The 26756-nt window shown below is 42.0% G+C and overlaps 1 protein-coding gene and 1 non-coding gene across 2 annotated transcripts in view; both read right to left on the bottom strand.

The window, feature by feature from the left end:
* TPGS2 (tubulin polyglutamylase complex subunit 2) overlaps window positions 1-26756 on the bottom strand; it is a 58096-nt gene that overhangs the window by 24348 nt on the left and 6992 nt on the right. The window contains exon 2 of the mRNA XM_065935122.1: window positions 12423-12502. Coding sequence (XP_065791194.1) covers window positions 12423-12502 — 80 coding nt within the window. The remainder of the gene's footprint in view (window positions 1-12422; window positions 12503-26756) is intronic.
* LOC136168119 (small nucleolar RNA SNORA40) lies at window positions 16537-16663 on the bottom strand. Its single transcript, XR_010663269.1, has one exon. It is a non-coding gene; the product is annotated as a small nucleolar RNA SNORA40 (small nucleolar RNA).

Raw genomic sequence — 26756 nt, 5'->3', positions numbered from 1 at the left:
TGGGTTCAATCCCTGGGTCAGGAAGATCCCCAGGAGAAGGAAATGGCAACCCAGTACAGTATTCTTGCCTGGGAAATCCCATGGACACAGGAGCCTGGCGGGCTACAGTCCATGGGGTCACAAAAGAGTCAGACACAACTTAGTGACTAAACAACAACAATACAAGAGCTGTCATTTTAAAGAAACAGTATTTTCATTTTCTTGATCTAAGAACTAAAACACGATTCTGATCATTTTTGGTTTTTTTTCTCTCTTCACCATGAAGTTCCAAATTTCAGAGATGGGTAACATAAAGAATTCTCTGACTCCTTGCACTAAACATTTTCTTCCTGCTTAGTAAGTTATTTCAAGTTTACGGCTTTCTCCTAATGCCTCCAGTATTGCACACTGTCTGTGCTTTCTGAGAGAAAAGTGTGCATGCAAAATACCTTTCTCCTGACCCATGGCACCCTAGTACAGGTAGTCGATAGTTATCAGTATTCTGACAAAGTTCTTGCTCCTTCTGTCATCCCCAAAGGTTAGCATCCAATATGAGATGCTGGTCACTAGTGCCATCTAGTGGTGGACACAAGGAACCTACTTCCCAACCCAGATTCCGTAAGATCCCCGCTGAGAAGGTCTGTTCACCTTTAAGTTCTGCTGGAGAATTTCAATAGTAGTGACTATAACACACAGTATTTACTTCACTCAAAAAAGAAATTTATTATGCTAGTACTTTAAAAACTTACTCAAAATTCATAAAAATAGAAAAAAAAAAACAGTGAAATAAAGTGTTTAAAACATCTCAAATACTCACATAAATAAGTAAAATGTCAAGCAGACCAAGTTCAGAGAAACAGTGAACATGCTCTCGTTTTTCACAGAAATCACTGTGGCCTCAGCTGGGCCGCCTCCTTGCTGTGGACCTTACCCCTGCAGCCCACGTGGCGGCTCCTGCAGTACTTCCAGCCCTTCCTTCTGAGCGCGGCTTCCAGGGCGGAAGCCACCTTTATTTTTACTTAAAACATTAAAAAAATTTTGTTAATAAATTTATTAATTACATCATTCTTTATTTTAAGAGCGCTTTGTCATGAGCAGTGTGATATAGAAGACTGACCTAAATATCATTGCTTTCTCTCTTCATGCTCGGCTGAGTAACTGAAGTCTCCAGTTGCTTCAGTGAGGGCAGATGAAGGAGAAAAACATGAAAGAGCCTGCAGATGTCAACTGATTCCACATGGCGGAGGCTGGCTGTGGGAGGCGACAGGTGTGTTCTGTGGACACAGGGCTGAGCTGCAGGGGCATCACGTGTGGGTGGCTCCTATGCCCTGGCCGGCAGCTCAGAGATACTGCTGTTTTCATTTCTCTCCTGCACAATGTGGGAAGAGACTGCTCTTCTGCAGGGAGAGATCTACTCACTTCAGAAGGGTTCTCTTGCCAGATTTAGGGTCAGTCTCTATTTTTAGGGGATGAAAAAGAAGGGGAAGGAGAAAGACTGGCAGAAAGCAAATGGCAGTCGAAGTGTAAGGATGAGAGGATCCGAGAGAAAGTCAGGAAGGGAGAATAACTCTGCTGACCAGTGTGTGAAGTAAGAGAGGCATCCCCACGGGACTGCAATCTCCCTTTATCCCAGTGATGACTCGGTTACATAATTCCCAGCTTCTGATTTTCTTTTCCCGCCTCCTGAGGAGGCTATTTACAATAATCTCTTTAAGCTCTGCTAGAAAGTCCACCACAAGCTGTGTTACTGCTTCATCACCTGGATGGACTGAGCCACTCTGATGTTTTGGGAGTCATCAGCTTGATTCCTGGAGCCTTCCTGAGCACTGCCTGAGCCCGTCTATGGCCTCCTGCTCACTTGCTGTACTTCTGAGAATCCTGTGCCCCATCGTTCCGTCTTCCAGAGGCCACTTCTCTAGGGGGTGGGGGCGGCCGGGGAGGGAGGATCAATTCAGCAAAGAGCCACAGCCAGAACATGGAAATCATTGTTTCCGTAGGTGCTTATCCGCAGTGGGCAGGCTCCTGCGAGTCCATGTGCAACAGAAGCAGAGGAAGGGCTGGCCAGAATGGCCACTGAGCACTGAGACCTACCTGGAAACCTGAGGCAGGGACGCCTGCACTTACTGAAACTCCTCCAGGGGGAAGGGCTGTGGGAGGATGGGGTGAGATCCCGGAGAACTCTCCACTGCATTCTCAAACTCCTTCCTAAGTAGAAGGGGAGGCCTGGTTAACCAGAACCTGTTGTCTTGGTGGCTGGGATATCCAAGTTTGGGGACAGAGCTGAGTTGCTGAAGACTCAGAGGAGAGGCAGCCACTTTTTCTCCACACAACCATCAGTCTCCCTCTCAAAATACACGTAAGGCTGAAAGTTTTATTTTTGTTCTTAGTTTTGAAGAGATGGGGAAGACCCTCTCAGGCAGCTGCCGGTCTGGAGGGAGGAAGTGAGGCACTGGAGAGCGGGAGGGGGACTTAGCTGTCACAGGAGAACTGTGGGGGCAGAGTGAGCGCACAGTGTGAGGGGCCATCGTGACAAGCTGCTGCAGGCTGCTCTCTCCCATCTGGGATGCTGACAATGCATTCAGAGCAGGGGCATGTGAGGGCCACGTCTGCAAGAAGGATCAGAACCCACCCTGAAGACTGTAGAAAAAGTAGGCTAAAAAGAGATGGGATGATGTTCTGCCAAACTGTTTGGTCTCCTGGGCCATAGTTTCACCATTAGTAAACTGAATTTTTATCTGGAAATTGAAAAGTCTAACCAATCAAGAATTGTACTGCACTCTGGAACTATGAAATGTCACTGAAATATTTAAAAACAGAACTCTCCTGACCCTGGGATGCTATGAGAATTAAGAGGCAGACACCTTCATAGTGCACAAAAGATGAAAAGCTTGGTGCAGACATTTCACGAACTACCATCATTATAAATGGCAGACTGCAGGCACAGGGAATGTGAATCATAAAACTGCACAAAACCAAGCAGATTGAAACTATTGTTTAAAGAACAACAACAAAAAAGGGTGGAATACATTAAAATAAAAAGAGGTTGTCCATTTTTTTTTTCTAATTTTAGGAGACTGCAGCAGGTATAGATAGCCATTTAGGGTTTAGTTTTAACCTTTTCTTCCTACATTTGCAGCAAAGAATCAGGAAATATTAGAAGTGGATGAATCTTTCTATAACACTAGCTCCAAACAAGACGGCAGAGTAAAAGGATATGGAACTCACCTCTTCCCACAAGTACATCAAAAATACATCTACAAATGGAACAGTTCTCACAGCACCCCTGCTGAACACTACCAGAAGACCTCACACCCCTGAGAGGACATGAAAGAGCCCCATGTAACCAGGTAAGAAAAACGAAAAGAGAAGGGGAGCAGGATGGGACCTGCACCCGTGGCGGGGGGAGTGTGGGGGAAAGAGGAAAGGTTCCCACAGGATGAAGCCACTTAAGCAGCAGGGAGAGGAGCCGGGACACAGAGCGAGCTTCAGAGGCTCAGAGGAGAACCCAGCAATCAGGCTGCAAGAGGCAGGACAGAGAAAGACTTGCAGAGGGCCCGCACCACTGCCTGCACGCCCTAGCCTGAGACGCAGGTCTGCTGGTGTGAGTGGGGCTGGCACCGGAACCTGGGGTGTAGAGAACAGATGCGGGAAGGGGCCTAGTGCTGGCTGTGCAGAGACAGCCTGAAAGGGCTGGAGTGTGGTACAGCTGCAACCGGAGGTGTTCACGGAAGAAACCCAGGTGGGCAACAGAAGCAAAGCGCCACTGTTAAGTGGAGCATGAAGTGGGGGGTGAGGCTGGCATCATAGCCTCTTTCTCTGTGTACTGCCCCGCTTCCGCGGGCCCTGTGAGAACATGTCTTCCTAGCTGCTGCCTCAGCGGCTCCCGCCTCCAAAGGCTCTTGTGGCCCAGTCACCATTTTGGGGGTGATGGGAGTAAATGCCAGCAGGTTGCCCACTCACAGAGGTGGGGTTAAAACCATAGCTGAGCCTCAGAGGCCATGAAACTTGGGAAGTAGGGCTGAAATCTAACCCTGTGGTTGTCAAGCCACAACCTTACACCTCTGCCACTGGCTTTGTAAATTCAGTGCCTGTAGGACATCAGAGTGGACACTGGGTGTGCCCATGGCTGGAACGGCTGTGGCCTCAGCAGTCACGGGCTTTGTGGGCATGTGCCCTGGGGACTGGGCTGGACCAGGGTCTGCGCTGCCTTTGTAGCTCCCGCTGTGGTCCAGATGAGTGATGGATGTGGTCCCGGGACCTGACTCTGGTTGATCTGCACTGGTGGTCCTGTGGAAACAATGCCGGGGGGACCCCAGGGCTGGTTGCTGGCATTCCCAAGGTCGAGATGGGGTCCAGGGCAATGCTGGCAACAGTGTACTTTGTAAGGTGGCAGAGCAGGTGCCAGGTGACACAGCAAAGCGCACTCACGCGGGGAACAGCTCTGGCTCTTCTCCCAGTGGGAGGGCTCCAATCCCATCCACCTCCCCCCAGAGCTCAGAAATGGATCTGGGGCTTCCACTCCCACAGCGGGAGAACAGACCCAGCTCCCGACAGGGCGGCAACAACCACAGAGCGAGGAGGAAGCCCTGATCAATAACCAGGACAGGCTCTGGCCGCCACATCACCAGTCACTCCTCCTATCAGAGGGACAGTGGCCAGCATACACCGAGGAAAGAGGCAACAGGAATTAACACCAAGAACAGCTCTCACATTGAAAAGTATTAAACCTACACAGGCTACATAGGGATGCTCCTCCATAAAAATAGCCCTCCAAGACCACAATAGATAATTGTTTCTCCTAAACTCACATAGCAAGAGAAATATAAGCAAAATGAAGTAGAGGAACCACTCTCAAATAAAAGATCAAGAGAATTCCCCTGAAGGAACAAGCAATGAAACAGACCTCTTCTTTCTAATAGATAACGAATTCAAAAAGGAGATAATAAAAATACTGAAGAAGTTAAGAAGGACTATTGAGAGAAATGCACATTACTGCAAAAGGAAACTAGAAACTATAAGGAGGAGCCAAGAAAAATTAGAAAATTCACTCACTCAGACAAAAGCTGAGCTAAAGGTAATGAAAAGCTGAATGAATAATGCATAAGAATGAATAAATGATCTGGGAGATAGAATAATGGAAATCACCCAGTCAGAACAGCAGACAGAAAGCCAAATTTAAAAAAATGAAAGCAATATAAGAGACCTATGGGATAATACAAAGTATGCCAATGTACACATGCTAGGAATCCCAGAAGGAGAAGATAAAGAAAAGGGGATTGAAAGCGTATCTGAACAGAGTGTGACTGAAGACACCCCAAACACAAAGAAGGAAACAATATCCAGGTACGAGCAGCACAGAGGGTCCCACACAAGGGAGATGCAAGCAGACCTCCACCAAGACATGATAAAGACGGCCGAAGATTAAGGCACAGTTCTAAAGGCAGCGAGAGAAACACGAAGTTAATTACAAGGGAACCCCAACAGGGCTACGAGCTGATTTCTCTACAGAAACAGCTGCAGGCCAAAAGGGAGTGGGGCAAGATATATTCAAAGTCCTGAAAGGGAAAAATCTGCAATCTAGAATCCTCTGCCCAACAAGATTATCATTTAGAATAGAAAGAGAGATTAAGGATTTCTCAAATAAGCAAAAATTCAAAGACTATAGCAATACTAAAACTATCTTAAATGAAATACTAAAAGATTTCTCTAAATAGAGAAAGTAGTAAGAATCTACAGGAAAGAGTAAATCACTTAAATAAGCCAGTACATCGATTTTAAAAATAAAGTAAAAAATTTCTGTGAAAGTGATAAACATAAAGAACAGCAAAAGGATGAATATGAAGATGTAAAAGAGGATCAAAATCATAAAATGTGGGAAATAAGAGTAAGAAAATGTAGACCTTTTTTTTCCAAGAATGTGTTTGAGTCTATATGACTACAAGTTTAAGGCAAGTAAGTACAAGGAGTTAACAAACTTGAAAACAGGGTAACTACAAAGCAAAAACATACAATGCATTCACAAAAACCAAACAGAAGAGAACAAAAGTGTAAAACAAAAGAAAATCATAAAACTACAAAAGAAAAAACAGAAAGGGACAAAGAAGAAATATAAAATCAGGAAAATTTAAATATAAAATATGAAAACATGAAAATAGGGTTTAATATGGCAAAAAATACATATCTATCAATAACTACCTTAAATGTCAATGGGCTAAATGCTCCAGCCAAAAGACACAGAGTGGCATATTAAATAAAAAAATAAGAGACTACAATATGCTGTCCACAAGAGACCCACTTTAGGGCAAAGGACAAACACAGACTGAAGTGAGGGGAAGAAAAAAGACATTTTGTGCAAATGAAAATTATAAGAAAGTGAGGGTCATAAAACTCCTATCAGGCAAAATTGACTTTAGATCAAAGGCTACAGAGAAAGATAAAGAAAGACACTATATAAAGACAAAAGGATCGATACAGGGATAGGATATTATACTCGTTAACATGTATGCACCCAACCTATGTACTGTACGCTCATGCTCAGTCAGGTCCGACTCCCTGCACACCCAATATGATGTTGCCGCTCAGTCGCCAACTTGTGTCCGGCTCTTCGTGACCCAGCGGACTGCAGCACACCAGGCTTCTCTGTCCCTCACCATCTCCCAGAGTTTGCCCAAGTTCATGTCCAATGAATCAGTGATGCCATCCAACCATCTCATCCTGTCACCCTCTTCTCCTTCTGCCTTCAATCTTTCCCAGCATCAGGGTCTTTTCCAATGAATCAGCTGTTTGCCTCAGGCAGCCAAAGTATTGGAGCTTCAGCTTCAGCATCAGTCCTTCCAAAGAGTAGTCAGGGTTGATTTCCTTTAAGATTAACTGTTTTGATCTCCTTGCTGTCCAAGGGACTCTCAAGAGTCTTCTCTAGCACCACAGTTTGAAAGCATCAATTCCTTAGTGTTCTGCCTTCTTTACTGTCCAGCTCTCACATCTGTACATGACTACTACAAAGACAAAAGCCTTGACTATAAGAACCTTTGTCAGCAAAGTCATGTCTTTGCTTTGTCACACAGTGTCTAGGTTTGTCATAGCTTTCCTGCCAAGAAGCAATCATCTTATAATTTCATGGCTATACTCATCATCTGCAGTAATTTTAGCACCTAAACACCCAATATAGAAGCACCCAAATACATAAAAATACTAACAGATTTAAAGGGAGAAGTTGATGGCAATATAATAATACTATGGAACTTTAACACCCTACTTACATCAATGGACAGATCTTTGAGACAGAAAATCAACAAGGTAACAGAGATCCTAAATGACAAAATAGAACAGTTATATTTAACTTATATTTCCAGGACATTTCATTAAAAAAAAGCAGAATACACATTCTTTTCAAGTGCACATGGAACATTCTCTAGGACTGATTACACCCTAGGGCACAAAAGAAGCTTCAACAAATTTAAGAGTATAGAAATTATTTCAAGTATCTTTTCTGACCACAATGGTATGAAACCAGAACTCAACCACAGAAAAAGAAATGAGAAAAAAAAAAAGTTATATGGAGACTAAACAATATGCTATTTAAAAACCAACAGGTCAACAATTAAAGAAAAAATTTAAAAAAAATAACTTGAGGCAAGTGACAATGAAAACACAACTATACAAAATCTATGGGGTGCAGCAAAAGCAGTTCTTAGAGGAAATTTCATATCAATACAGGACTTTAAGAAACAAGAAAAATCTCAAACAACCTAATCCACCACCTAAAAGAACTAGTTAAAGAAGAACAAACAAAACTTAAAGTCAGCAGAAGGAAGGAAATAACAAATATCAGAGAGGAAATAGAGATTAAAAAACAATAGAAAAATATCAGTAGAAACCAAAGAGCTGGTTCTTTGAAAGGTTAAGCAAAAATGACAAATATCTGGCCAGGGTCACCAAGAAGAAAAGAGAAAAGATTCAAATAGATGAAAATAAGAAATGATACATCAGAAAGACAAGAAACTATAACAGAACATTTATATGTCAATTATATGAACACTATATGTCAACAAATTTGGCAACCTAGAAGAAATGGACAACTTTCTAGAAACAAACAGCCCACCAAAACTGAATCAAGAGGAAATAGGTGACTTGAAAAGACCAATCACTAGAAGTGAAATAGAATTTGTAATTAAAAAAACAACAAAAAAACTCCCTACAAGAAAGTCCAGGGCCAGATGATTTCACAAGCCAGTTTTACCAAACATGCAAGGAAGAACTTACATAGATCCTTCTCAAACTGCCAAAAGATCAAAGAGGAAGGAACACTCCAAAGACATTCTAGGAAGTCACCATCACCTGATACCAAAACCAGACAAAAGGTAGTACAAAAAGAAGAGAAAATTATAAGCCAATATCTTTGATGAATATAAATGCAAAAATTCTCAACAACATATTAGCAAACCAGATCCAGTAATACATAAAAAAGATCATATACCACAACAAAGTTGGGTTCATCCAAGGATTAAATCATACAAGGATGGTTTACCATATGCAAATGAATCAATGTGATATACTACACAGTAAAAGGAAAGATAAAAACCACACAATCATCTCAATAGATGAAAAAAAGCATTCAATGAAATTAAATATCCACTCATGATAAAAATTCTTACCAAAGTGGGTACAGAGGGAATATATTTCAACATAATAAAAGCTATTTACGACAAGCCCATGGCTAGTACTATACTCAACAGTGAAAACCTGAAAGCATTCCCACTAAATTCTAGAAGACAAGGATTCCTATTCTCACTACTTCTATTCAACACAGTATTGGAAATCCTAGCCAGAGCAATCAGACAAGGAAAAGAATTAAAATTCAAACTGGTGCTTGCGAAGTCACTTCAGTCATGTCTGACTCTCTGCAACTCTATGGACTGTAGCCTGCCAGGCTCCTCTGTCCATGGGATTCTTCATGCTAGAATACTGGGGTGTGTTGCCATGCCCTCCTCCAGGGAATCTTCCTGACCCAGGGATCGAACCTGCATCTCTCACATCTTGTGTTGGCAGGTGGGTTCTTTATCACTAGTGCCACCTGGGAAGCCCATTTCAAATTGATAAGGGAGGGATAAAATTGTCATTATATGCAGATGGCATGATACTATATACAGAAAACCCTAAAGACCACACAAAACAAGACTGGAATTGACAAACAAATTCAGCAAGGTAGCAGGACACAGGAATCAGTTGCATTTCTTTAAATAGACAATAAAATATCAGAGAACGGAATGTAAACAATCTCTTTGAAAGTCACATCCAAAAAAAAAAAAAAAAACTTAGGAATAACCTCATCAAGAAAGTGAAAGACTTATATGCTAAGAACTACAAAACATTAGTGAAAGAAACTGAAGATGATTCAAAAAACTGCAAAGTTATCCCATACTCTTGGTTTAGAAGAATTAATATGGTTAGAATGGCTATACTACCCAAGTGCAATCCACAGATCCAATCTGATCTCTATCAAATTACCCAAAACATTTTTCACAGTGCAAGAACAAATAGTTCTAAAATTTATATGGAACCATAAAAGATTCAGAATTGCCAAAGCAATCCTAAGGAAAAAGAACAAAGCAGGAGGCATAGCCCTTCTAGACTTCAGACAATACTAAAAAGCTACAGTAATCAAAGCAGTGTGAGACTGGCACAAAGACACATGGATCAATGGAATAGAATAGAGAGCCCAGAAATAAACTGCACACCTGCAGATAATTAATCTTTGATAAGGGAGGCAAGACTATAAAATGGGGAAAGACAGTCTCTTCAGCAAGTGGTGTTGGAGAAATGGAACAACCAGCTGCATGCATATCTGTGAAGTTAGGACACACCTTCAGATCATACACAAAAATAACTCAAAATGGCTTACTGACTTTAAACTGTAAGACACGACATAACAAAATTCCTAGAAGAGAATATATGCAAAACATTCTCTGAATAAATCATACCAATGTTTTCTGAGGTGTCCCCAGGCAAAAATAAACAAATGAGACCTAATCAAATTTAAAAGTTTTTGCATAGCAAAGAATACCATAAACAAAAGGAAAAGACAACCTAGGTACAAACTGGGAGAAAATATTTGCAAATGCTGCGACCAATAAGGGCTAAATTCCAAAACATACAGAGAGCTCACACAGCTCAATAACTACAACAACAACAACAACACCCAGGGACTTCCCTGGTGATCTGGTAGTTAAGAACCTGCATGCCAATGCACAGGACATAGGCTCCACCCTTGGTCTAGGAAGATGCCACGTGCCTCAGAGCAACTGGGCCCGTGCACCACAGCTACTGAGGCCGCGCGCTGCAATCACTGCAAAGCTTCCCCCAACTCACTGTGTCTGAAGAAAATGGCCCATTGGCTGTCTCAGTTAGTTAGAAATCTGTTTGTCTCGTGCACACCCTTTAATTCTTCCAGTCTGCTGACGGCTATTTATCCAGCTCTACATCTGTAATCTCCTCAATATCAGTCTAAGATAACTGGGAACTCAAAAAAGTTGCATTGTCCAGGAGGCAGATTAGTTCCCAGTGTACTAGATATAAAAAGCAGTCATGGAAGGCATGCTACAAATGAATAAACCAAGATATCATAAGTAAAACTGGAAAAATGCACCAAGTCATCTTAGAGAATTCTGGGAAACATCCGGTATAAGAGACAAGAAGACTATGCCTCAAAAACTACCTCAATAAATAAGTGACATAATATGACACAGCTTTAATGGTGTTCCACCCCAGAAAATGCATTCCTGTCCTCTCATCCTCCCATCCTGACCTATGAACCTGGGTTTATAAGCTAGGAATCTCCTCTTCAGCAGACAGAAAAACTTAATGTTCTCATTCTTACTGAGTTCCAAGGCAGTTCTCCCTAAAGGCCTGACTCAAACCTTTTAAGAAATCAGAAGGAATGTAATCCATGAAGTTACAGGCCTGGCTGGCAGCTGTACCAGCACCATCAGCTAGTAAGAGCTTAACAGTAGACACTGCTCTGGAATTTTGTTTTCTCTTAGGTACTGTGAGTAAAAATGGGAGCGGGAGCTGAGTGAGTCCATGCTAAGAGCTGAGGTGCTGCTGAGCAGAGGTCATGGAGAGAAACCTTAATTACTAACTACTGATATGCCAGTGAAGCCACTGCTCAGCCCTGGGAGGGTGGGAGCTCTTCGCAGGGACTGACCATGCCCACATACCTGGGGGCTGCTTGGCTGGCGAGGGCAAGGCTGCCATGGTGTTGCCCTCCGTAGGAGGGGTAGTCTGGTAGAGCAGAAAGGGCGTGTGCTTGGGGCGGACAATCCAGGCTCTGCTACTGGTGGCTATGTGGCCCAGGACAGTCTTTGACCTCTCTGACCCTCAGATTTTTCATCTATCACACAGAGATAGCGACACTGATCTTGCCAGGGTTATCATGAGGATTAAATGAAATAATTCACCTGATAAGGCAGCAGCACTCGTTCAGTGACAAGGTGACCTAGTCAGATCCCTGTGCTGCTTGCTACTCAGCCACAGTTACTTTCCAAAGCAGAACTCTGACTTCTCTACTTAAAGCATTTCGGTGGCTTCCCTTGGTAAATGGAAAGAACAAAGTCCTGATGATCTGAGAAGCCCTGCATGTCCTGGTCCTGTCCACCTCTCTCCTCCATTCTCCTGTGCCCTAGACACACGGACCCTCTTTATGCCCTCAAAAGTGTAATCCTTCCTATCCTGAAGCCTTCACACAGGCTCAAAGCATCTTCACATATCTCATCTATCCAGTTAACAACTTCTCATAACTTCTTCGGGAAAAATATTCCTCAACCTCCAGACTAGGTCAGGCCTCCTGACAATGCTCCCTTAACCTCTCTTTCACAGAGCTTGATCTGCTTTGTAATTACACTTGGGATGACTTATACTATGTCTCAAGACAAGATCAAGAGGTAGGAAACTGTGTTCTTTATTGATTACCCCGAATCTCTAGGGCTCAACATCAAGCACAATGCCTGGCCCCTTTTATCAGCTTAAATCTTTTACTGAATAAATGAATGAATGAAAGTTCAGAGGAGGGTTGGAAAGCGTTTGCTATTAATCTGGTTAGTACTTCTCTGCAACACTTGACCACGTTCTGCCCAGCATGCTTATTAATATTTAATTCCTTCTTTCCTAAGTGGATTTTCAGCTTTGTTGTGTATATATACAACTTCAAATGTTCCACTGCCTCCTTAAGACAGGCTCAGAGGAGATGCTCCATGTTGGAGAGATGGCATGGAATGGAAGGGAGTGTTAAAAGTCCTGAACAGAAACAGAGAGAAAGATGAACTCTAACTTGAAGGTGGCTGTGGCCTAAGATAAGAAAAAGTTTCTTGTTCACTCTTTCCTTCTGAGGGGCATTTAAATTGACCACTCATTGTTGGGAGGTGAGGATTCAACAAGGTGACACTTACTTGTTCCCATGAAGAAATCATATGACGTTCAGCAGGTAGTTTTTCTATGATGGTCACCTCTGTCACACCTGGGGATGATTCTGGAAGAGGAAGAAGAGAGTAGTTGGTCCATTCTTTGGTAGTTGGTAGTAGTTGGTCCACATATTTCTACCAGAAAGGGTGATGAACTGTTGAAGTCGGCTCTAGGAATACCAGATCCCTCTGAGGAGCTGGTATTTCATCCCCCTGTAATGAAAGCAGCTGGTCCCTCAAAAGCAGTCGGTCCCATAAGCTAAGACCATGTGGTCTTCTAGTGATAATTATGCCAGTATCCTTTTCACATATCAAAGTTTTCCTCAAGTTTTCAGAAGAGTCAAATCTTGGGAGGCAGCAACAGCCCAATACACTAGCTAAGAAATCAGGACTCCACCATCCTAGTCACGCTTTATGCACTCACCAGCTGTGTGACCTTAGAGTGCTCACTTCCTTCTGCATTCAGTCAGACAAGAATTACAAAAATATTTTCCTCAATAAGTGAAGTAAAAACAGCAATGAAGAAACAGAAGAGGACACAGAAATGAAGATACTTTGTAAAAGTAAAAACTACCATATACACAATTTTTCTTCTGCCTTCTGTTCAAGGTTCTTTCTAACGTGCTGGGAAGCACAGTACTGTGTTAGAAAACCAGTGAGCTTCAAGCCATTTGACCTGGGGTGAGTCCTTGCTATGCACCCTAACTGGTTAGGATGGGAGACACTGTTTTATCCCTTTAAGGGTGGTCTCATTTGGCACTGTTCCACCAAAACTAAGACAGTAGATAATAAATGCCATTACTCAATTTTACAGCAAGGACACCGAGGTTGAGAGGTTAAACCACAAAGCCAATCCTCTGACTCCAAGTATGGGTCTAGTTGAAAAGTGAAGAATACGTTCAAAAGTCACTACATGCACCCTGGCATAGCCCGTTACAGCAATTATCCTACGCAAATGCAGAGTCTAACTTTAATTAGTCTTGGCAACCCACCACCCACCTGCAATAGGACTGAAGAATACAGAATTCTTGGTCTACAACACGGCTGGTTACAGAGGGATGTCATCTGACAATACTCAGCGCAATCTAAGGCCTAGGGCTACAAGAGGACACACACATAATGTAAATACCTGACATTAAGTTTTGCTGAGGCATCCATTTCAAATACATTCATCTTGAATAAACAAATTGCCAGTTGTATGACACAGTTACTAACTAAACAACTAGATGAGGAATGAGGCCACCCCCCACTCACAAAGTTCCCCCGTTTAGAAAGCCCTGGGTAACCTGGATAACTGACTACTTGAATGAGCCACCTTTTCCCTTCAGGTGTCCTAATTCCCCCTCTGAAGTTTTAAATCCACCAATTAAGTGTAAACCTGCAGAACCCTAGACACCCAACTCTGGCGCCCTAACAAAGGCAAAGACCAAGGTCTGCTGACACTCCCGGCTATCTGGCTGTGTGGCTGTGGGCATACCATGTACCCTCCAGGACCTGTGTATATAAAAAATTTTTTCAAGGTTCCCCAGTGATTGCTGCTGTGGTGTATCTTCAGACATAACAAAAGCCACAATGTTTGGTCCAATCACATCAGCTTCAGTCCAGGAAATGTCTGTGGGGCTTGTCCAAGTAGTACAGGCCTAGGTGAGCGCCTCAGGTCTTCCTAGCCAACAGCAACAGTATCAGTAAGTAGGCTGAGGGAGATACAAACACACCACTATTCAGCTTGTAACAGACCTGTGTGGAAGAGCCACAGGCTCAGACAGAACTGCTGTGAGGTAGCACAGATGACAACACACCATTTTAATCTTTGTACATCTCCAGGATAGGACAACATACTGACTCTAAAAACTTTCATATAACAAGTTGCTTAGGAAGCACCCACTGCAGAGACTCTGCTATCCAAAACTTCAGCACTGATAAGGAGGAGGTATGGGGGTGAGGAAGACAGGGACACACAATAAATTCCACTTCTATAATGCTGTATTTCTGGGAACTGGTATAAGTTATCTCACTGACTCAACAATCGTGTGAAGCAGGCATCATTACTTTATTTTAAAGATAAGGAAACAGGTTCGGTGATATTAAATTAATCATTTCACAGAACTAAACCTCTGATCACAGGTGCAGGTACCAAGCCTGATGCTTTCTCTACTGTATTGCCTTAGTAGTTAATTCCAACGTGAAGGAAAGTTTTCTTCACACCACCAAGCAATTCTCAGACATCAGCTGAGTGTTCTACAATTCAACGCAACCCTGATTCTACCAGGAGAAAGCCTCAGATCCCACAGGTTAAGAGCTCATTCCCACAAGCCTGCCCTTACTCCGGACGCTAACTGTAGGTCTAGGTTGTTGTCTGTGCTTCTGACGGACTGGCTATAAACCAGGAGTCCCTATGATCTTTCCCTCGGGTGTGATGAGTTTATACAGGGGCTCACGCAACTCAGGAAACCCATTTACTCACTGGAACACTGGTTTATTTTGAAGGCTACTACAGATCAACAGGGAGATAAGATGTGTGGGGCTGGGTCCTGAACAAAGGGCTTCTGTCCTTGTCGAGTCTGGGGCCTGGCACAGTGGCATGAGGAAGTGTCTGGTTAACAGGCTGAAAGCTCCCTGCACACTCTCCTTTTGGCTTTTTATGGCGGCTTCATTACACAAGCATACTTGACTAAATAACTGGCCATCGTCAAATGACTCAACCTCCAGACTCTCTCCCCTCCGTGTAAATCAGGTGGGGGAGTGAAAGTTCCAACCCTCTAATCCTGGTTGGTTCCCTTGGGAACTGGCCCCATCTTTAGGTTACACGAGGGCTTTCCAAAAGTCACCTCATTAACAAAAGGCACCTTCTTTTATCACTTAGGAAATTCCAGGGGTTTTAGGAACTCTGTGCCTGAAGCAGTGACAAAGTCTAAATATATATTATAAAACATAATACCACAGATAACCAAAACATCATAAGGATATTTAGAAATAATAGCAATAACAAGTTGTGTTTGGTTTATTATTAATAATATGTGACATGAGAAGTAGTATCTGACTCAGTTCAGATGCTCAGTTGTGTCTGACTCCTTGCTTCCCTGTCTGTCACCAACTCCTGGAGCTTACTCAAACTCATGTTCATTGAGTTGGTGATGCCTTCCAACCATCTTATTCTCTGTCATTCCCTTCTCCTCCTGCCTTCATTCTTCCAAGCATCAGGGTCTTTTCCATGAGTCAGTTCTTTGCATCAGATGGCCAAAGTATTGGAGCTTCAGCTTCAGCATCAGTCCTTCCAATGAATATCAGGAATGATTTCCTTTAGGATGGACTGGTTGGATCTCCTTGCAGTTCAAGGGACTCTCAAGAGTCTTCTCCAACACCACCATTCAAAAGCATCAATTCTTCAGCACTCAGCTTTCTTTTTGGTCCAACTCTCACATCCATACATAACTACTGGAAAAACCATAGCTTTGGCTATACACACCTTTGTCAGTAATGTCTCTGCTTTTTTTTTTTTTTTTTTTTGACTTTCTGCACAAAGGTTTCTCTTTATTCATAACATAGGCAAAGTTATTTAAGTCAATAAATTTTTAAGGATTTTCACACGTCCTGATTCTTTCCACTGCCAGTCACCATAGTTCCTCCAAAGTTGTCATCTTCAAGGCAGCCCTTACAAAAAGTTCTGCTCAATCCACAGCTGTGATGCTTGCCACAGCCATTTTAGTTGGGCCTCTTTGATCTTCGGTGGAGTGCACTTCAAAGTTTGCCACCTGTAATCTTTAAGATCCAATTTCCTCAAGCAGTTCACTATAGGATCCTGTTTAGGGTCAGGAGATGGGATGTCTAGTTCTCTAAAAGCTTATCAAGTTCAAATCATATTAATTCCTAAGTTATCACACCCTAAAACTTGACAGAGATCATTGGGATATGCCAATACCTTTGGAAAATCCAGACACTGTATTCCGAAGATAAAAGCCTAAAAAAAGGAGCCCATCTTTGTTTGTTTTATGTCAACATTAAAACTGAGTACTAGGATCAATACAGCTGGTAATTTAAAAGCTTAACTTTATAGCCCTGGAAGCAATCTTTATGCTCATCAATACACACCCATTTTATGGATCATGTTCCTTCTTATCTGTATCAAAACTCATACTGAACAATGAGTTGTGGGTTGCAAAAGAGGACTTACTTTTGCACTTGTCTGTAAGTCTTTGTCCACAAATTAAACAAAAACAAACACAAGTGCTAATGTCTCTGCTTTTTAATATGCTGTCTAGGTTTGTCATAGCTTTTCTTTCAAAGAGCAAGTGTCTTTTAATTTCAAGGCTGCAGTCACCATCTGCAGTGATTTTGGAGCCCAGGAAAATAAAGTCTGTCACTGTTTCCATTGTTTCCCCATCTATTTGCCATGAAGTAATGGGACCAGATGCCAGGATTTTAGTTTTCTGAATGTTGAGTTTTAATCCAGCCTTTTCACTCTCCTCTTTCACTTTCACCAAGAGGCTTTTTAGTTCCTCTTTGCTTTCTGCCATAAGGGTGGTGTCATCTGCAGAGTCCCCAAGATGATAGCTAACAGCGAATGATGTTGGATTCGTGATCTCCAAAGAAGAAGATTTAGCTTCAGGATCAGGTACCAGGCTTGATCACTCAAAGCTTTTCTGTGGCACGAGTTTTATTACAGTGAAAAAGGACAGAAAAAGCTTCTGACATAGACATCAGAAGGGGGAGAGAGACTGTTCCACTCAGGTTCTTGTTCAGAAGAAAAAATGTCCTTGAGCAAGATGCATTGTTATTATATAATCATTAGTACAGAGCTTAAGGAAAAACATACCCTTGAGCAAGAGGAGTTTTGTTGTGTAATCATTAGCTCTGGACTTAAAGAAAATAATGTCTTATGTGACTAAGACAAAACAATGTAGAAAAAAAAGTTCGTCCTTTTCTCCTTGAGAGCCCCATACCCCTTTCTTCTTCTCGAGGGCCCTGGACTCCTTATCAACCTATTTAAGAATTAACTCTCTCATTCCCCCCTTCTTTTTCTAGGAGAACATGGCTGCCAAGGGAAAAGGGGTACTGCTCTCATTCTGCAGTTACTTCCTGCTGGCCAGGGGCACAGGCCCTAAATTGTTCTGGCAGCATATTCTCCTCACCCTCATATTGAGGGTCTCTGATCCAGGGACCCCAAGTATAGTTGGAGGAGGTTGTGGCATTCATAGGAGCTTAACAACCATTTGTAACATAAAAGCTTTCAGACTGTTAGAAACAAACCGCATTATACAGTTACCGATGTAAGGCAAAAGAGTCATTAAACCAAGTTAAAATATAATCAAAATTAAAAGTCACATTATGTTCATAGTTAAGGTACAATGTGTTATACCAGTCCATTTTAGGTTTGTTAGATGTCATCAGATCAAGAAGAGGTGTTACATATGATTGTTGCTGGTGAAGGAATTCACAGAGTTGAAGAACAAAGTCCTTTCCTTGAAACACAGAAACCCACCATGGGAAGCTTTCAACTAATGAAAAAGGGAGTGTTGCACAGACCCAGCAATCAGACATAGACAATTCTACTCTCCTGCCTTTGTGACCAATGACAAGCATTTATGAGCTGCCTGGCTAGAACAATCCATATGGCAGAGTATGAAATGAAATACTGAATGAAGAAAGTCAGGTCTTCAGACACAGCATAGTTTGCTCTAGATACCTATGGCATGCCACGGATGAATACTCTCTGTAGTAACTTAATCCAAAGTTGGGTGCTATCAATTTCTTCCTTCTCTGCCACCCATATCAGTTCCCTATTGAGAGGTGAAGTCTATTTCTCTGCCTCTGTGAAGAGAGGTTAACAGGGGTTAGCCTGTCGCTTCCCAGACCAATAAAATATGGCAAAGAGACATCGTGCAAGTTCTGGACTTCAAGACGGCTGGCAGTTCCTGTTTCCTCTCTTTCTGCTCTGAGCGATCACAAACTGAATCCAAGCTACGCTTCTGGACAAAGAGGCCATGCTGGGGAACCTCAAGGGGCCAGATATGTGAGTGCTGAAGCCACATTGGACTTCCAGTCGAGTTGAGCCTTAAAGTAATTCCAGCCCTAGCTGCAATCTCACTGCAAACGCCTGAGACGCGAAATGCAGACAGTCCCCCCTAAGCCCAGTCAGCCCACAGGACAGGGAGAGAGACTAAATTGCTGTTCCAACCCACTGTTTTGGGGTGGTTTGTTACCCAGGAATAAATAACTGGAACTCACTCCCTAGTAGAAAACAGTTTCTGAGTCAACAATCTCAGATATTTAATGAGGACCTGGTATGTCCTCAGCTTGGGAAAAATTTCTGCCAGAGATTAGGAATTTAAGGAGATACTATCTCAAGAAATTCATTGCCTGGTTAGACAAACATGAATCAACAGTGAAAACTTCAAGATAATAATATTACATATTAACTTGGGTAATATAGTGACCCTGTGGGTCATAGGAATTACAGTTGGAGGGAGGTAGATAAAGACTGGAAAAGTGATGGAAATGCCATAAACTATGCATAGCTAATCTGGGCCCTGAAGAATGGCACGGCCATTCCTGCAGACAGGCTTGATTAATACCTACTCCTCCTCCTTCCTAGTGTGCTTTCCTGTATTTTATTGACTGTGGGCTAAAGACTACATTTCCCAGATTCCACTGAAGCTAGGCGCCCTCTGGAGGCCAAGCTTTCTGCAGGGAAACCCGCTGGCATAAAACCTGGAAGGAAAGAAGGAGCAGGTGAGGTAGAGGGGTAAATAGGGAGATGGGCTCTTTTTACAAGCACAGTTGCAAAGGTATTTTGATCTCATGGGATTGAGAGTTGTAGTGTGGCAGAAGCAGCAGCAATTTCTCAATTCTACAGCTTCCTAGCTGCAGGGATGCCCCATTTAGCATCCCCTTTTCACAGTTTGGTTGGTTCTCAGCCTAGAATCTGCTCTGTTTAATCTCCCAATGATTTTATAGGCTAACGCCTCTTAAGTCCTTCCTGCCTCAACTAGCTAGAGTGTATTTCTAGCCTTTAACAAGCTATGTATTCTATGGTCTGCCACTAACAATCCTGATAGATAAGAGTTTACATCTGGGGTTCACCTTCAGGACAAATGAATGTATGCAGATCAGAGGAAATGGTCACTAATATGACTTAAAAATTGTGGCCATAGAGCCAGACAAAAAAGTAGTAGAGGTTCTGGAACCCAAGATTCCAAAGTCATTAAAGGTCTTTAGAGACAGAAAAGAAAACTTAAGTCTATATAATATTATTCAAAGAACAAGTGTTTATAACACAAATCAAGAATTAGGTAAAGATAATACATGATGCTAGGGCTTGAAGGTGAGGCACCTGGAGGGCTTGGGGGTGGGCAGGTAGAGTGGAGTAGACTGTACATGGCCAACCTGAGGTTCTTGAGAAGGACCAGCTTGTAGGGTTCATCTCTGACTGATGCTGGGAATCTGGCCTCTGCATGTATTCTACGTTGATAAGGCTGTTTTGTCAATCTGCCTAAACCACTAAAAATTTGCTTTCGAGAGTCTAAAATTTGCATGGTGTCATGGGCAAAGCTCACTAATTCCCAGGAAATAAAAATAGAATCTGGATAATAAGATAAAGTCTAACTTTTTTTTCCCTTTGGCCTTGGTCTAGTTTCATTTACTTATAGGATACCATGTGCAGAAATCTTGTACCTGGCCCTTCAGATCACAGTTCCTCTTGCAAGGTGACTGCACCTAACACTTTAGCTTGCCTCCCACATCAGGTTCGGGTTTTGCTAAGTTCTAAGGGAACAGAGTAGTTATTCCCTGGAAAGTTGATTCAAGTTCAGGCTATGCTTTTAGACAACACAGTGGTTACCCTAAAACCTGTCACACACTAAATCCTGCCACCCTGCTACCCACAGGATCGGGGTCCCTAGAGCAGGATCATATAGAAATCATAGACATGATCTATTCCAGTTGCCCCAACTGAGGAAGTTAGCCTCTCACAGATGGGAACAGTTTTGAGAGGGGGGAAAAGTCTGGTGGATATGCAGGAACTTCCCAGACCCAAGTCACAGAAGTGAGATGCTACCCCTGGGGCTCCTGCCCCAGGAGAGAAGTCGACAGTCCTCACCTGAGCCTTTCAGCATGGGACAGGGAAAATCCTAAATGTTTACAGATTCCCAGTATGCATATGCTATCCTACCCACACATGGGGCTATTTGGAAGGAGGTGTGCTTACTGCAGGGAATAAATGTGTGAAATGTGGCTTAAGCATACTGAAGTTCTTAGAAGGAGTACAGCTTCCAAAACGGATAGCAGTGATTCATTGCAGGATGAATCAAAGGGAATACAGAGGTAAAAAAGGCAAACAAAGCGAACACAACTGCCAAAAGGGCGGCCCACAGCCTGCAACTTGGCGACCACCCCTCATGCCTCAAAGGTGAGATCCATGCAATCATTCCCCAATCTACAGAAAGGAAGATTTAGATAAAGACTGAAAACTGGGCTTCAGTAGAGATCTAGAGGACCATGGTGGCTAGCTAATGAACACAGGCAACACTTCTTTTCCCAAACTGCAGCTTGTCAAGCCATCAGGAAGGTTCAAGGCTCACCACAGGAGGGAGGTCCTAAATAATTGGTCAGTTGAGCTCATGGTTAACTCCAGGTATGAAAACTACAATCAGCTGGATAGACGAGACATGCCCATCTGCACAATGAACACAACTCCCCAGAACAGACCCTCCAGAGCCCCTAGATAAGGGCCATTCAGACCAGAGGGACATATCCTGGAGAAGACCGGCAGATTGATTTCACTGTCATGGCAAGAGTACTGGGCATTTTCAGGGATCTCCTGGCACTAGAAAACACAATTTCTGGGTGGACAGAAGCATTCCCTGCTAGAACTGAAATGACAGCTGAAGTGGCTAAGGCATTACTAAAAGATATAATCCCTAGGTTGGGGCTCCAAGGATCCCTGCAAAGAAATAATGGTCCAGCATTTGTGTCTCAAGCGATGATGGAGGTAAGTGCCCTGGGCATAAAATGGACCTTGTACTCAGTCTGGAGACCTTCCCCACCCAAACTGTCAAAGAGAGATCCAATCAGACCCTGAAATGGGCCTTAGCCAAGGTATGTCAGGAAACTCAAGAAAACTGGCCCTAGTCTGCTTGTGGTTAGCCCCAGGGGATAAATTAAAATCAAGTGTATTTGAATTTATCACACACACATAGTAGACCCATTTCCAAATCCCAAGAGAAGGGACACCTTAACCCCGCTGAAATGGAATAACTCAAGTATGCCCCCCAGGTAGGAGAAACCATGAAAGCTCTCACAGAAGTTGGTGACCAGATGCCCGCACCCACTGGCCTGGCCCTCCACCTCTTCCAGTCAGGAGCCTGGGTGAACCTAAAAATCTCAAAAACCAGCTCATGCTTAAATAGAACAGACTCTCCTTGGTGACCCTAACCACTCACCCTGCCTTGATGTTGAAGGCATCACTCCACAGGGACACTGTACTCGAGGGAAGAGGCCCCCAAGCCCCAACCTGTAGAGAGACAATCTGGGGCAATGGCCCCCTTGATGACTCGTGATGCTAAGACCTGAAGCTTCTCTTCTAAAAAACAATCAAAGCATGACCAGGGAGATACAGCCCCAGCAGTGGGCCTTGACAACAGGGCACACTTGGCCATAGGCAGAAAACCAAGATACTTACATTTTTAGGAAAAATCTGACATGTGACCATTATTCTTTTGTCATCTGACACATAACCACTGTTCTCTTCGGCCATGTATCTTACACTGTCTGAAGTCATTTGCCTCCAAAAGTAATAAAGCAGGCTGGGACCTAGGACTCTTTGCTGCAGTGCTGCAATGTTTGTACCTGGACACACTGCTCCCTGAGCAACAAAATACATAGAAACCATAAAGGACTAAAAATAACTGTGTATGTGCATTTGGGGCAAATTCTAAACAGAAGATACAAAGAGTCCAAAAAAACTCAATTGCCACTTTTGAAGTAGTTTGTTGTTTAGTCACCAAGTGTGTCTGAGTCTCCAAGTTGCTGAGTCGGCTGGACTCTTCCGGGACCCCATGGACTGTAGACCTCCACAGAGAGGGTGCAACCAGCACTGAGATCTGAAGGGCAAAGTGGGGCAGCCTGGTGAGTACTCCACTCACCCTCCCCAAACAGAACCCTACAAAGCAGCCCCGCCCCTGGCTGTGGGAGAGTTAGTCTCTGGAGTGTGAGCTGGCTTCTTTCCATTCTTTGATCAAATAAAACTTTCCTTTGCTTCTGAACCAAACTCGGTCTCATCCTACTGGCTCTAATGATACTGGGCAGGAAGATCCTTTTTGGGGCCCAAATTGAAAGGGTTGGTAACAACAAAAGGCTGATTGTTTTGCCTACATGAGTGGCCCCCAATAAAGCCCCTAGAATTTGGGTCTTAGGCCAGCTTCCTTGGACAGAAACACTGCACACATATTGTAGTATTTCACTACTTGAAGAAGGAGTGTACTCTATGTGACCACGCACCAGTGGGAAAATTTCAGAAGCTGATACATGGCTTCCTCTGGATACTACCTGATATGTCAAAGGTCAGATTTCCAGGGTCCAACTGATTGATATAATAAACTATAGCTGGGAGTACTGTGTCTTGTGAGTGCTTTTAATCAATCACTGAGACTTGTGGACAGTTGTGAGACACCAGAAACATGTATCTACCTCTTCATTTTAAATGTTTTATTTGCTTTAGTTATGTTTTGGGAAATAGCAAATAGTTGGGTTTTGTGAGCCAGATTTAAAATCTTTTTCTATTACTAGGTGACTTAAGCTCATTCATATTTATTTTTACAAGGGATATGTTTGGTCTCAGCCTTATCATATTTTGTAATTACATGTATTATATTACACTTGTTAAGTTTCTTTTTGAAATGTGTATCGTTTGCTCTTTTCTTTAAAATATTTTGGGGAATGGACTGCCTTCTATTGCTTCATGATAAACTACCACAAATTAGCAACTTTAAACAGCACCCAGGTCACAGTTCTGTAGCTCGTAAATCTGGCACAGCATGACTGGTCTCTCTGCTGAGGCTGAAATAATTGATCTATATTTCTATCCATCCAGGCAAACCGACTGCTCAAGTGTCAGCTGATATATTCTCATTGGGTGCTCCAGGTCATCTTCCATTCCTGTTACTGGCAGAATTCAACTCCTTGTGGTTGTAGGAATGAAGTCTTCAGTCCTTGCCTGCTGGGGACATTTTCAGCCTTCAGAGACCTTTATGATATACTTTATCATGAGTTCTCATCCATCTTCAAGCCAGCAACAGCATAACAAATCTTTTTCATGCTTCAAATCTCTTTGATTTCCTCTTCTGTTGACAGCTTGTTGTAAAGTGCTCATGGAGTTAAGGATAATCTCCCTTTTTGGTATTTCACACAACAAATCACAGGTGTTATACCTCAGGAAATCTTGGAGGGCTATTTTTGAGATTCCTTTTTATAAAAAAAATAGCCTTACTGAGATATAATTCCACACCAAAAAGTGTTCACCCCACTGAAATGTATACTTCAGTGATTTTTAGTATGTTCAGAAAGTTGTGTATCCTTTCCTGAAAAAGTAACCTTGTACCATCCTCCATTCCCCACTCCAAGCATTCTGGCAGTTTACTTTACATCTGTACATATGATAGATCATATAAGTGAAATCATAAAACACATGGCCTTTGTAACTCTTTTAATTAGTTTTCAAGGTTAATCTATATTGTAGCATGGATCAGTACTGTATTTCTTTTATTTGCCAACATTTTCTATTGTATGGACATGCCACATTTTTCAGATCCATTTATCAGCTGATGGACATATGGATTGTTTCCACTTTATTACAAATAATGCTTCTAAGAATATTTGTGTACATGTTTTTGCATGTAAATGTTTTCATTTCTCTTGGGTATATATCTAGAAGTGAAATTGCTGGGTCATATGGTAACTATGTTTAGCTTTTTGAGGAAGTGTCAAACTGCTTTCCAAAGTGGCAGTGCCATTTTACATTCCCACCTATAGTGAATGAATATTCCAGTTTCTCCAATTCCTTGCCAAGGCTTAGGTTTATTTATTTATTTTTGAAGCAGGCATCCTAGAGGGTGTGAAGTGGTATTTGGATTGGATTATTTGATGTTTTTGTTGAGTCATTTGAGTTCTTAGGAGATTCCACCCATAAACCCCTTATCACATATGTGATTTGCAGTCTTTCCTTTTCTGTGGAGTCTTTTCACTTTCTTGATGGTATCTTTAAAAGCATTTTTAATATTGATGAAGCATGATTTAGCTAGTTTTTTCTTTTGTTTCTTGTACTTTCGGTGTTAGATCTAAGAATCTACTGCCTAATCCAAAGTCAGTAAAAAAACAATTCAAGGCCTATGTTTTAGCACATACATTTAATCTAAGATCCATTTTGAGTTAATTTTTGTATCTGAATTGAAGTTGGGGTCCAATTTCAGTCTTTTGCATGTGGCTATCCAGTTGTCATAAAATATGTTGAAAAGACATTTTCCCTCATTGAGTTGTTGAGATATCCCTGTTGAAAATCACAGGGCCATAAATGTGATGGTTTAGTTCTGGAGTCTGAATCCTATTCCACTGATCTATACTTCTATCTTTATATCACTGCCCCAGTGAAAACTACTGTAGATTTGGAGCGAATTTATTATAGTAATATATACATTAAACTCTGCCATATTAACTATTTTAAAGTGTACAGTTAAGTACACTTGACATTGTTATATAATTATCACTATTCATCTACAGAACATTTTCATTATTCCAAGGGTAGTAAACTTTCAAATAGTGAAGTTTAAGCCCTTTAACTTTTGTGCCTCTTTTTCAACTTGTTTTGGCTATTCCGGGTCTCCATTTTCATATTAATTTTAGGACTGGAATATCTGTCAATATCTGAGAGAGAAGCAGTTGAGGTTTTCATAGGGATTGTAAATTTAATCAATTTTCAGAGTATAGAATTCTAAGAAGATTAAGACTTCCGAACTATAAACATGTTCTCTAGTTTGTTTAGATGTTCTTTAATTTCTTGACATAATGTGTGTGTGTGTAGTATTCAGTGTACAAGTCATGCACTTCTGTTATTCATTTATGCCTTACTTCTGTTAATTTAACTTTATCCTAAATATTTACTGTTTTGACCCAACTATAAATTGAATTGTTTTTATAGGTTTATTTTTGGACTATTCATTGCTAACCTATAGGGTGTTTTTTTTTTTTTTCTTTTTTGTGGATTTCTTAGGACTTTTTTTTTTTTTTTTAATACATGGAGCATGTTATCTGCAAATAGCTCTTCATGTCTTTCCTTCCCACTTGTATATCTTTATTTCATTCTCTTGCTTAACTGCCCTGACTAGAATCTCAGTAAAATGCTGAATAGAAATGATAAGAGGGGAGTTCTTATTTTGCAGAAAAGAGAGAATGTAGCATACCCGAGACTGCAATGTTTAGAGACATCTGCTTGTAAGGTTGGTCCTTGGTTGGCATCTGGGAACTTGGATTTCAAGAGGATTTCTACCATTCCCTGGTAAGAATAGCTCACTGTACCCACCTGTTATTGCAGATGATATGGTTTATGCTGAATACCTGCTTTCCTCTGGGAATCTCAAATTTGGTACATATTAGGTAGAGGGTGCCTACATAATGGATTTCCAATAAAAGGTATGGACTGGGTCACATGAGCTTCCCTAATAGACAACATTTCAGAGGTATTGTCACATGTTGCTGGAATAATTAAGGGTGTCTCATGTGATTCCACCAAGAGAAGATTCTTGAAAACTTACATCTGGCTTACTCAATCTCCCCACATGGACCTTTCCCTTTGCTTCTACGTAATAAATCACAACATGACTGCCTCTCAAGTCCTGTAACCTCAACTTGGTGTGGTGCTGGGGATCCCATGAACATTTTGTCTTGTTCCTGATTTTACTGGGAAAGTATCCAGTTTCTCACCATTAAGTAAATGTTGGCTGTGGGTTCTTCATAGATACCCTTCATCAGCTTGAGGAAGTTTGATTTTTGCTTTTATGTTTTCATTTTATGTCACAATTCAGGTATGTTCTGTCATCAGGGAACATACCTTGAATGATATAAATTCTTCAGAATTTATTTTGGCTTGTTTAATGGTCTAACATATGGTTTATTCTTGAGGTTACTCCATGTATACTTGAGAAGAATTTTTATTAGACTGTTTTTGATAAAGTGTTCTACAGATGTCTGTTAGGTAGAGTCAATTTAGTGTTGCTTAAGTTTACTAGTTCCTTGTTGACTTTCTGCCCAGTTGTTTTATCGACTGTTGTAAGTAAG

Source organism: Muntiacus reevesi, chromosome 4, assembly GCF_963930625.1.
Source record: "Muntiacus reevesi chromosome 4, mMunRee1.1, whole genome shotgun sequence".
Lineage (NCBI taxonomy): Eukaryota > Metazoa > Chordata > Mammalia > Artiodactyla > Cervidae > Muntiacus > Muntiacus reevesi.
This window is presented reverse-complemented; position numbering and strand designations above follow the sequence as displayed.